This window comes from Leuciscus leuciscus (assembly GCF_965113295.1).
Source record: "Leuciscus leuciscus genome assembly, chromosome: 25".
Classification (NCBI taxonomy): Eukaryota; Metazoa; Chordata; class Actinopteri; order Cypriniformes; family Leuciscidae; genus Leuciscus; species Leuciscus leuciscus.
In genome coordinates, this window is record NC_138724.1 from 23,137,009 (window position 1) to 23,150,008 (window position 13,000).

Sequence of the window (13,000 nt, forward strand, 5' to 3'; positions counted from 1 at the left end):
TGGATTTAAAACTCAAGCTGGAAAAGCAGCTTGTGTGTTCACTTTACCGCTTAGCTTATCTACCAATACCAATATCATCATATATATCTGGTAGATATGATGACATTGGTAGATGAGCTAAGTGGCTTTCTTTCATCTTTACTTTGTTAATTGTATATTATAATACTTAAATTTAGTTAGCGTTATTTGCTAATATGTAATTTAATCTTCCGTTAATCAATGTCCACCTACGTACAATAAACTCAAATTTAATTATGAGCTGAGTACCTTTATTTTGACACGCTCACGGACCGCAACGTGACCCGGAAGTCCTGCATTTCCTCTTGTCGCATCAGCCGTGTGTCGTGTCTGTCAGCTATCTGCTACTTACATAAACAGCCAGAATTAAAATATGAAGCATTTGACTGGAGAGTGACATTAAACACCCTGTATGTGGAATGAGACGGTATTCATTTGCTTGCTTTCTACGGTAAAAAGAGTGTTTTGGTAACGCTGCTGTTTACATCTATACAAACTGATATTTGTATTGTGAAAAGAAGCTTTGTATTTGTATGGTAAGTGCATCCTCGTGAGCTTTCTTTATATTTGTCAAGATTGCTTTAATAGCTAACACCGATTTTGTATTCTAATTTTCTTGTGGTCATTCAAATGCATGTGTAATTAAGCCATTTTGTCATTAATGTAATTAATATTTATATATTTATTGTAGAAAGGCGGTTGTGTCTTTAAGAAAAATATATCTAGATGTAAAGAGTTAGAAAACACGTGTTCCATTGTAAACAACAAACAATGGTGTTGTTTGTGTCTGGTCTCTCTTCTTAGCTGACCTACATTGCCCTAGTACTGACTCTTAAGGTGTTAGTAACCATAATAATACACACACAGATAAGAATTTGTGATTTTGTACCAGCATGCAATTGTATATTAACCCTCTAGAAATGTGTGTCTTAACCCTTTATAGTTTAAGAAAAATGGATGCGATAAAGTTTGAGGATTCTTTGCTGATAGTTCTTTGGGAGTTATTTAACCCTTCTCTTTTTCAATAGCTACAGACTGCTTTATTTCTTTTCTGTGTTTTACTCCAGCTCAGGACGGACCATCCGTGAATAATCTACTTCATCTCTGAGTGAGTTTCATTCCTTTGTTCAAGCCTGGATGGAAGTCATATGATCTGCACATCCTGGAACGGGTTTAGTGAGCCCTTCAGTGCTGTTTGCAGTGGTGGCAGTAACCAGGCGTTCTGAGGGGTGTGGCAGAGATTTATGTGCTGCGCCCGAGACCTATTTATTCACTTCTGAAACTTCCTTATACCTAAAACAGCCTGTATCAGTGCAGCAAATCACATTTTCTAGCACAGACAAGAGATTAGACCTTACGCTACTTTAAAATTGGATTTTATAATCTGAAAAGTAATATAAAAAGGTAACTGTATATTATGCTTATGTGTTTTCATTGTACTTATGGTCTAGTCTTAGTTGAATAGGATTGTGAAACAGCCGTTTTGCAGAGACCTGAAGAGATTTCAAAATTTGTTCTAGTAGTGTTTTGGAATGTGTACTAGATGGCGCAATTGGATCACATTTATGTTTATTCTCACTCACTTCTCTGATACAATTGATTATCTATCTATCTAATGTATTTAAGAAAAATAGGGTTGAGGTACAGTTTTATAAATCCTTGCTTTTGTATATCCCACAGATGTTGGGGATGTGACCTTCTCTCTCATTATGATCATGACTGTCCACCCCGTCCTGGTGCTGCTGCCCATCCTTGGGCTCTTTGTGCTTCCATGTGCGCCCATGCACTTGAAGAACGGCTTCAAGATAGTGGCTAATGTGACTGTGGAAAGACCAGAGGATTGTGACTTGAAACTTTGTAAGTCTATTTCTAGGGCATCTGAGATATCCTCTTGATTTTTATACATTAATTATTTCTGAATAGATATTCTTCTGTTTTCATTCAAGTATTAACTGATAGTATGTTGGGATAACAATAATTACAACTTTAGAAACCACCATTATTATTACGTTTTTTTCCCCATTTATTTAAGGTAGCATTTGCCAGAAATACATGAGACACAACAATTTGTTTTTACTATTTATATTTTATTATTATATTAATAATTTATACTGATATATTTAATTTTATTGTCAAGCTTTATTAACAAAAAGAAACCATTTAAAAACATATATTTGGGTCAATGGCATGATGTGCATATTTTTGTGTCCAAGTGCATTATTTCCTTTTAAAATAATAATTTAAATAATTTTGTATATTTAAATATATTATATGAATTCTTGACATATTTCACTTTATTCTATAAAACCTATTTAGTTTCAATAAATGTAGTACATTTAAATTATTTATATATATATATATATATATATATATATATATATATATATATATATATATATATATATATATATATATATATATATATATATATATATATATATATATATACATATCATATTATATATCATTTTTATCTTAACCTCCCCAAATGTCAGGCAACTGTCAGAACAAATGAACAGACTAAGAAAACTATTTTAAATGGTTGCTTAATAAAAAATGAAAAACAATTGTTGAGATAATTGAAAAACTTATGTCCAAGTTATATACTCTCAAATGTCAGGGTGGCACAACTGCAAACATGACTCTTTTATTATGAATATTTTATTATGACAAGGTAATAACCAGTAAACATGATAATGCATCATCCAGAGGACACCAACTGATCCTTGTGCGTGAGTGAAAAGGTCTGTTGATCTAATGCTAATGCTCTGATTCTAATTTCAAGTACGGGTAGGTTGGTGCAGACTTTCCATGTCAGGTGGTACAACTACATATATATACATATAACTATTTGGTTTTACTGTCTGACATAGAAACAGATTTAAAAAAAAAATGTAAACACTTTTAAATGTTCTTTAACAAGTAAAACTTGTTTAAACATTGTTCAGTTGTTATTTTTATTTTTTTATAAATGTCAATGACCCATTTATATAACCTAAAATACATATATAATATTACATGGATACAGTTTTTCACACAAAACCTCAATGATGCAAGCCATTTTGAGAACTTTACCATGGTGTCATAATATCTACATCAGCAGAATCTGCTAGAACAGTGTCAGCTAGAATTTCAATGTCAGAGAAAACAATTTTCACCCAAAAATAAACATTCAGTCACCAAACCTGTATGGCTTTCTTCTGTGGAACGCAAAAGAAAATATTTTAAAGAACCCTGGGAACCAAACAACATTTGACCTCATTGACTTTCATTGTATGGATCACTTTTAAAATATCATCTTTTGTGTTCTGCAGAAGTCAGTCAGTCATGCATGTTTTGGAACAACATGTGAGTGAGTAAGTGATGACCGAATTAGCATTTTTGAGTGAGCAATCCCTGTAAGTTTGCAACATGATGCGTGTGCATGATCAGCTAAGTTCTGTCTTGATAAGGCAAGTGACATTCCTGTGGCCATCCTTATTGTTGACCCCTGCAAATAATATAAGACAGGCGGAAAATGTAAATGCCAGATTTGTTTGATTCTTTTCCACTATTTCCAAGAGTTAAATCAGCCGTTTTTCTTTTTCTTTGTTTCTTTAAGGGCTTGAGAATAAAATGCAGTCTCTGTGCTACCTTCAGAGATAAAACAGGGTACCTGCAGAATATCATATTTTTCTTAAAGTAAAGCCATATGTTTTGTTTTGTCTTTTTATACATCACGTCTTTCCCTTGAAGAACGTGCACTTTCAAAGAGGGCCATATGTTTCGCATTTAAGATGAAAGAGCGGCCTGGGCTGGCTGTTCTGCTTATGCGCCAGGCGCTGCTTCAGTGGGCCGTACCCTTCTACAGGTTTTTTTTTTTTTTTTTTTTGTAAATCACTTTTCCTCTCCTCTTGCTTTGGCCACACACGTTGAACTTGACTATCCCGCCACCTCTGTAAACACGCAGACAGCCAAAATGACCCCGGGGCACGCTGGCTTTGTGTTTGTGGGTAGATCGGCTGGCCCTGCCCCGCCCGACACCACGCACGTACACATTCGGTATTGAGTTTCCGTCACGTTAACCGTATGGAGATCGAAAGCAAGGTCAGAATCACCACCGCCATCTGGAAGTCTGAAATGTTTGGAATGATGGGGAGCTATAAATACATAAGCATTCCACATTCCAGCTCAGGGAACGGTGTGTTTTTTCGACACGTCAAAGACCAAACGTACCATGTAGCGACCGGTGGCGACTGCTGAAGTCTTGACGGGTCCTCTACGATTTCACACCGGACTCCATTCGCTTTTGCTTTCGTGCGTTTTCTGCTTTAAACAGCTGGAGAAGTGTTTAAAAGGGGAAAAAAATGCACACGATGCAGCTGGCCCATCAATTTAGTGCGTCAACGCTGACCAAGAGATGATTCAACTGCCATTTTTCACCTCACCGAGGTTTACTATTGATTCACCTGGAGCTTTAAATGCTGGATGAGTGTCTGAAAAGGGAAACGGGGGGGCATTTTGGAGCATTCTGCAGTGCCAGTGCAAGCAATTTCTTTCCAGCCCCGTTGGTCCTGCCGTGCTGCAGCCACCTGGTTAAGTAATCAGGGGAAGTGGGAATAAGGGAAAGAGTGGAGACGGATGTGGAGGTTGAGGTGTGCAGTACCTAACACACACATGGCTGCTGGGAGGGGATCAAAGAGAGGTGCGGCAAGGCCTGTTTTTCTTCCCAGACGTTGCTCGTTCCCGAAGACTGCAGAGCTCAGGATATGCAGTTTGACATCCAGTAATGAGCATTCAGGGAATGTCTCTGTCCCAATGAAAACAACTGAGGTTAATGAGTCACAGATTGCACTGGTCATTTTAGAGCAGGCTGTAAAATATATTTGGCCTTGACACTCTAAAAACAGCCTTTAGAAACTTAGTTTAGGTTATTTGTCCTCTTAAATTTGGATTATTGGTAGCACAAAGTGTCTTTTTTTTTTTTTTTTCATATTGGAAATGTTGAAGATGCTATTCTGGGAACGTCCATATTTGTGTAATGTACTGTATGTTTCAGTTTTTCATCTCTTGTGCATATATTTGCATATGATGCGTTTCATTCAGCAACTTTACCTCCTATTTTGGAAGGATTCAGACTGATATTCAAACTGATAACAATAATTTGTTCAGATTTTATGTGAATTTGACTGCACTGGTGTTTTTTGTGGGTTTTTTTTAGCACATCATTCAATTCAGAATGTAAACTCGCAATCACAGGTTGTGTGTGGTTTTTTTGGGGGGGGGGGTTTGGGTTTTTTTTTTTGGCTGTGGCACTGATTAATTTACTCAGCAGTAACAATTCAGCAATCTTACGTAGTTTTGAAGGCAATCGAAATTGACTGCAAACAAGCTTTATTTTTAAGCAACAGCTTCTTTGAAGAGGAAGTCTTGTTGATTTTGTTTGTTCTTCATTTTTCAGGTCCTAAAGATGAATCTTGTTCGAGGGCTATTTTTAATGAAGAAAAATCGTGTTTTCTGATCAACTGCCCAAATAATACCCAGAACTCTTCTTGTGGAAATGTCACGAACATCAGCGAGCTGTTAGCAGAGACAGGTGTGACCACAAATGCTAATACCTTTACTTTGGTTTTTCTGCATTTGTGTTTTATATATTTGTTCTTTCATCTTTTGTAAGTATTTGATTTTTCTTCAGGAACTTTACCTCTTATTTTGGAATGATTCATTACACTGTTTCAAAACAGTCAATTGTGAGTCTTTCTAATTGATTCATCAACAGAATTGACTTTTTTTTTTTGTTGAATCATTTATGTGCAGGTTCTTTTTAAAGAATCTTACACACCACAACCAATGTTGTCCAATTCACAAACAAATGACTCTTAAGAGTATTTTGTTTTATGAATCAGACTACACTGGTTGCACTATATATTTTTTATGTATTTAAAAAGAATGGCAAGAGTAATTTGTGAGTCAGACTACACTGATCCAACTCAACAGAATATGTTTTCTTACGATTTCCTCATCACATTTCATCTCATCTCATCTTTTCCAGAAAATCAGCCATGTCAACCGTTCACCAACTCAATCTTTGTTTTTGCAGAGTCTGACGATGTGGACAATAATCCGACTAGAGAAGCGTCTTCTGGCACCAGCTCTTCCCAATCTTCTCCAGACAGTTCTTCATCTAATACCACTCTACCATCGGCCTCTGAAGCTAACGTCTCCATCTCCACGACTTCCAATATTACAAAAACAACTTTACAAAACAACTTGACAACTAAAGCGACTACCAACATGCTGGCAAATTCAACAGAGAAATCCACCACAGCTGATGCAGTGCCAAAATCAGCGATGACAGCAACCATTCCAATGACACCAGCCATGACATCTACCATTCCAACAACACCAGCCATGACATCTACCACCACAACTACTCTCAAACCAAGCACGACCAGCCCTAAACCCTCTTCAGCAACTACCAGCACCACAACCAACAAAACAGTTGCACAAACCATAATTCCAAAACACCCTTCTTCACCTTCACCATCAGGGACCAAATCGTCTGTCAACATCTCACCATTAGTGCCTACAACAATTTCATCCAATTCTTCCTCTAAACCAGTACAAACTTCTCCCATTCCAACATCCTCAGATGAGAAGCCAATGCCAACCATGCCAAAAACCTCAATGAGCCCCTCAGTAGTGACATCCAAACTGCCTAAGGACATTCCCAAAAGGGACCAAGCCATTGTTGAGGTGGCCGGAGACTCATTGACCAACCACCTGTTGAACACAAGCTCTCTGCTGGCCGTTCTTCTGTTTGGCCTCCTCTTTTTCGTGGTCACGGTGGCGCTGTTTCTCAAACAAGCGTACGAGAGCTACAAGCGAAAGGACTACACTCAGGTCGACTATCTCATCAATGGAATGTACTCCGATTCGGGGGTCTGACCGGGATTTTGTGGTTTACATTTCAGTGTATTTCCGTTTGGTAGCAGATTGACTTTGGTTTGAGGCCCCTTGGTAGCACTCGCTCGCATTTCAAACGCTCGAAAGCCCTGTACGACTTCTAGCTATGGGAATCTAGCTGGTGCTCGAGTGAGTTGGTATGACATATCTTTTGTTTCTATGCAGATTTAGCTTCCACATAATTCTTGGCACACGGGGCTGAAGCCTTAGTATTAACTTAGCCCTCAACCTTCGTTCAACGAATGTCATTATAAGGGATTCATAGTGCAATATTTGGATATGTTTTGTCTAATCTGTCATGTTCAGTGTTTCATCTGCAGCTGATGAGTTGGTTGCAATAATTGCCTTTTTATGTTTGTCGGAACGGTTCAGGAACATTTAAAGAATTATGAATTAATGCCTTTTTTTTTTTTTTTTTTTTTTTTTTGTATGTGAGAGTAAGGAATAAATGCCAAACCAGGAATTGTGGCACAGAAGCACATTATTGTAAAGCCAAGGGAATAACTCAGCCATTGTTTATTTAGTGTCTGGAACAAAGAACAGATGATGATCGCGTTAGTTGGGGATCAGAGGATGGTATGAAGTATGATAGTTTGATATGTGCCAAATTGATTTTGTAAGTCTTAATAGCTGCACTGTTAAAAAAGATGTATAATAAAGAACTTACTTTGCACTCTGTCTTTTTTATTGTGTGAAATCCGTGATCCATGTATACCTGAAATCTGTGCACCAGTTTCCACAAAAAAAAAAGAACTTTCATCATGGAGCTCCTATGTATTTCCCTGCACTTAATATATTAAAGAGATGGTTCACCCCCCCCCCCCCCCCCCCCCCCCCCCCCCAAAATTTAAATGGTCACCATTTGAGTAGCACATTAACCTTTTTTTTTTTTTTTTACAGTCTATAACACATGACCGGGCTCTTCATTAAAAAAAAAGCACACTAAAATGAAAATTTTAGACTAACTAACTGTAGGCTACAGCCTTGTATGCTAAAAAACAAAACAAATAATATATTGGTAAAAAATGTAATGTATTTTAGAATACTATTATTGATAGATTGCATGTTGGAAATATGTCTCTTTAGTTACATGTTGTCATGAACAACGTATACAGTATCTAACGATTCCCGGCTCATTTTGAATTGGACACAACCGACAAATGACTCGGTTCAGTGAAGAATCAGATATAAACTCAGTAACAACTCTAAAATGATTCACAGACTTGGTGCATCTGATTCCAGCTGATTTCCGGGCTGTTTTTTTTTATTTATTTTTTTATTCTTTAACTTTACTCATTAAAAAGAACTAGTTCATAAGAGTAATTTGGTCTTGAATCAGACATCACAGCTCACATGTGGTTATTTGTTGTCACGGTATCTTACGAAATCGCACATGGCGCACACAAAGTTTAATTTGCTATTGAACTATTTTTGGTTAACTCATTGCTGCCAATAAAAACAATCCTCTAAGCACTGCTTAAAGGGATAGTTAATCCAAAATTCGGTCATCATTTACTCACCCTCAAGTTGATCCAAACCTGAATGAATTTCTCTCTTCTGTTGAACCCAAAAGAAGATATTTTGAAGAATGTCAGAAACCAGACAGTTGATGGGCCCCATTTACTTCCACTGTATGGAGAAGGGGAAAACATACTATGGAGGTCAATGGGGCCCATCAACTGTTTGGTTTCTGACATTCTTCAAAATATCTTCTTTTGGGTTCAACAGAAGAAAGAAATTCATTCAGGTTTGGAGCAACTTGAGGATGAGTAGATGATGACAGAATTTTCTTTTTTTGTGTGAACTATTCTTTTTAACACATTTTAGCATGTTTTCATGTTTTCATAATGATTCTGCCTTCATTCTGGTTGATGACCAAGCAGAATAGGACGCATAAGTTCAAGGGGTCTCCTTGCTTTTGGAGCCAGTGTGGCCCAAGTTTCCCATGGTTTCATAGTGTTTTATGAGTAGAAGACTACTTATATCAATCAGCCTTTGGAGTAAACAGGATGCCACACATAAACAAGCCACATCTGTCAGCCAATAATTGCACCTTGGATATGTGCAATGCACATTGTTTAATTTTAAAGGTCTGGAAGTTTAATTGGCAAGGAAGAAAATAACAAGTTGAAAGGAAGGTGGGCTGACACCTTTACAACAAGCTCACCAGGGGACGGTTTAGTTTTGGGGGGGGGGGGAGCACAACAACAGTTCCTTGAAATGTGGATTTTATTAGAGAAGCACGGGATAGAGCATGGAGTCCGTTGTTATCTTCTCCAAGCGGTTGTGTGACTAGTTGCTGACCTGATCTGGCCTTAAAAAAACATCTTTTCACAACCTATGATTACCACATTTCTTGTCGAGCGCTGCATTTTCGTAATTCTCAAAGGAATCGTCTCAGGCCTCAAAATTTCCCAATCTCTCGCTTTCTTTTGGCATTTATAAATCCTACATTTTTACTTCACGCCAAAAGAGAAACAATACTGATGAATGTCCAATAAAAATGTTAACCTCGCTCTCCAAACAAAACAGTGGGCCTCTCATTTGTTTTGATGGTTTGGTATTGATACTCCGCTATTAGCCGTTTATTTGCTACAATTTTCAGCACAATATTGCTGTTTTCCATGGTTGTGTAAGTAAGTGGCAGACACATATTTCAGCACGGCTTCAGGCCGACTATGAAATCCTGACTATGAGTTTCCAGTGAAAAGTATAGGTAGCAAGCAACAGGGTTAGTGCAAAGCACATTGACATGATGCCTCTATAAACCCTTTGTTTTAAGAGGACTTGTTCCAGATGGCATCTGTTACGCGCGAAATATGTCTTGCATTAAGTCTTGGATGCATTAATGCAAAGTCTAATATTCAAAAGTAAACGGGCAGTGGAGAAAGTGATTTTTTATTTACGCGCAGTGCTCGGCGGATCAAAGAGAACGCCGAGAGCTATTGCACAGGTGACTGTAAAGGCAGGTTTCATTACAGCATATTTCTCTAGGCCCGGGAATTACTGCCTGCTTCGCTCACACGCACTACCGCGCACATATGCTTTCACTTTGGATTTGGAGTCGGTTGCAGAACTTTACCATTCAACTCAATGAGGGCTTTCAGTCTGCCAGGGGTTCAGTTTGATCCTTGATGTTTACAGCACCTCAGGACTCATGAAAGAGGCCGAAATAAATTTGCATCATTGTATTTTACCCTTTTATAAAATGAGCTTTCATATGAGCATAAAGAAACATAACAGGCTAGCAACTAAAAGGCTGTGCCAAGCTTGGCATGTTTAAGCTGCTGTTTTCTAAAGTACAGAGAAGAATTGATGTGTCACTCACTTACAAAGCATGTTTTATGCATTTTAAAACTTCCATCTCTCCCTGTGGAAAGCAAAATGAGATCTCTTTAACATCTCATTTGTTTTTCAGATTGTTCTCCAGAGAAAATGACTCCAGAAGACACTAATCTCACATTTGTCTCCTAATGTTTCAGAACTCATATGTGACCCTGGATCACAAAACCAGTCACAAGTTGCACAGTGGCAATGCCAAGAATGCATTGTATGGGTCAAAATTATCGATTTTTCTTTTATGCCAAAAATCATGAGGATATTAAGTAAAGATAATGTTCCATGAAGATCATTTTTTTAAATTTCCTACCATAATTATATAAAACATTTATTTTTGTGAGTGAATGCAGCACAATCGCAAGCATAAATGGACAACTTTAAAGGCGATTTTCTCAATGTTTCGATTTTTTTGCACCCTCAGATTCCAGATTTTCAAATAGTTGTATCTCGTCAAAATATTGTCTTATACTAACAAACCATACATCAATGGAAAGCTTCTTTATTCAGCTTTCAGATGATGTATAAATCTCAATTTCAAAAAAATGACCCATGTGACTGGTTTTGTGGTCCAGGGTCACATATTTCAAAATCTGCAGTCAGAGAACTCAAATATGTCTCATCAACTTCTACCAAATTCTAGATACTTCTATACAGAATAATAAAAATCATTCAGGGAAATAAAAAGAGACTAAAATGAGTCAATTGCTAATACCAGAAGCGCCATACGGTATATGGAATCATTTGGGTCTTTTTTTATTTCCCTAAAAGATTTTTATAATTCTGCATCAAACACTGATGTTCCTTCTACAAAAAAATTGAAATCCCCTGAGATACCAGAAGCCGCGTGAGATCAGTGTATGCAATGGAAGGTCTAACATCACTTCCCTTCCACTGAAATGACACAAAATTTTTATATTTTCCCCTTTAAAACCCCCCCCCATAAAAACAGAAATGAAACTTAAATTAAATTACCGTAGTCATGACTTTGCCCCAAGGCTTGATGTGTAGGCTATACCATAGTGGACCTATAGTGGGCCCCCTTCATCAGGGCCCAGAACAAGAGATCCCATTGTCCTTCCCTGTTGACAACCCTGGCTATAGTGTGTATATATAGATAGTCCTATGATTTTAAACATCACAATTAGTCATTGTACGTCTTTACTATTAAATATAACTAATAAAAAGTTAAATGCACTGATTTAAAGTCAGCGTGCATTTTTGAAGACTTTACAATATTTTGAATACATTAGAATTGAGTTTCTGTTCTGTTCTGCTCTTTTTACATTAAAGCTTCTGGATTTATTTCTGAAAGTCTATTTCTGTTTAGACACACCTAAAAACTTTTAGATCATTATTTCACAGTGTTGATGTTTGTTGACTATATTTTGTAACTGTATATATGTCAATAAATCATAATGTTAATATACCAGCCTATTTGAGTGATTAAAATCTGTTTGTTACTGTTTGTACTGATAACTTATTTGGACACCCACATGATAACATAACGAAAGATCACTGTGATACACACACACAAACATAAAACACCATCATGGTAACACACGACATCATGATAAAACAGTAAACATTACCTTAAAAAAACGAATGCAACATAAAAAACTCCAATGGACAAAATAAGAAACTGCTTTTTAAATATTAATACAAAATAATACAAAAGCATAATATTTTACTCTAATATACAGTACCTGTCAAAGGTTTGGAACCATTACTGTTTTTAATGTTTTTAAAAGAAGTCTCTTTATGCGCATCAAGCCTGCATTTATTTGATCAAAAATACAGAAAAAAATTGTGAAATATTATTATAATTTAAAATAATGGTATTCTATTTTAATATAGGCTACTTTAAAATATAATTTACTTCTGCAAAGATTAATTTCCATCAGCCATTACTCCATCTTCAGTGCATGGTCCTTCAGAAATCATTCTAATATGCTGATTTATTATCAGTGTTGGAAACAGTTGTGTTGATCATTTTTTTATAACCTGTGATAGTTTTTTTCAGGATTCTTTGATTAATAAAAAGTTTTAAAAAAGGTTTTTTTTGGTTGAAAAAAATGAATACTTTTATTCAGAAAGGATGTGTTAAATTGACAAAAAGTGATAGAAAAAAAAACTTATATTGTTAGTAAAGATTTCTATTTTGGATAAATGCAGTTCTTTTAAACTTTTTATTTATCAATGAATCCTAAAAAAAAGTATAATAGGTTCATATATATATTAAGCAGCACATCTGTTTTCAACGTTGATAATAAATCAGCATATTGGAATGATTTCTGAAGGATCACGTGACACTGAAACCTGGAGGAATGAGCCCAATTCAGCTTTGCATCACAGAAATAAATTATATTCTAAAAGTATATAAAATTAGAAAACCATTATTTTAAATTGTAATAATATTTCACAATATTATAATATAATATAATATTTTTCTGTATTTTTTATCAAATAAATGCAGCCTAATTGAGCATAAGAGACTGCTTTTAAAAACATAAAAAATAGAAATGTTTCCAAACTGATGACTATACATTTATCTTTACACTTATCCATTTTACTGTAGTATTGTACGTTTTTCTAAATGACTAACAGTTTACAGTGTGTGTCTTCGGTTCTACTATTCTGGCGAGGCGAACGCGCCACAGCGCAGCACAATCCCACTTGATGACGTCGATCAGTTTCCGCT

General features: G+C 36.2%; 1 protein-coding gene across 1 annotated transcript; it reads left to right on the top strand.

Annotated features, from left to right (window-relative positions):
* Positions 1 to 306: 306 nt before the first annotated feature.
* cUnh11orf24 (chromosome Un C11orf24 homolog) lies at positions 307 to 7,636 on the top strand. The gene is made up of 5 exons (XM_082160342.1): positions 307 to 554; positions 1,086 to 1,126; positions 1,699 to 1,875; positions 5,459 to 5,593; positions 6,098 to 7,636. The coding sequence occupies exons 3-5, from the start codon at positions 1,728 to 1,730 to the stop codon at positions 6,943 to 6,945; spliced, it is 1,131 nt and encodes a 376-aa protein (XP_082016468.1). The 5' UTR covers positions 307 to 554; positions 1,086 to 1,126; positions 1,699 to 1,727; the 3' UTR covers positions 6,946 to 7,636.
* The last annotated feature ends 5,364 nt before the right edge of the window (positions 7,637 to 13,000 follow it).

Excerpts from the sequence above, each read along its gene's own strand:
- cUnh11orf24 (XM_082160342.1), top strand. The coding sequence starts at position 1,728 with ATGATCATGACTGTCCACCCCGTCCTGGTGCTGCTGCCCATCCTTGGG. Across the intron at positions 1,876-5,458 it reads GGATTGTGACTTGAAACTTT|GTCCTAAAGATGAATCTTGT; the intron begins GTAAGTCTATTT and ends TTCATTTTTCAG. Across the intron at positions 5,594-6,097 it reads CGAGCTGTTAGCAGAGACAG|AGTCTGACGATGTGGACAAT; the intron begins GTGTGACCACAA and ends TTGTTTTTGCAG.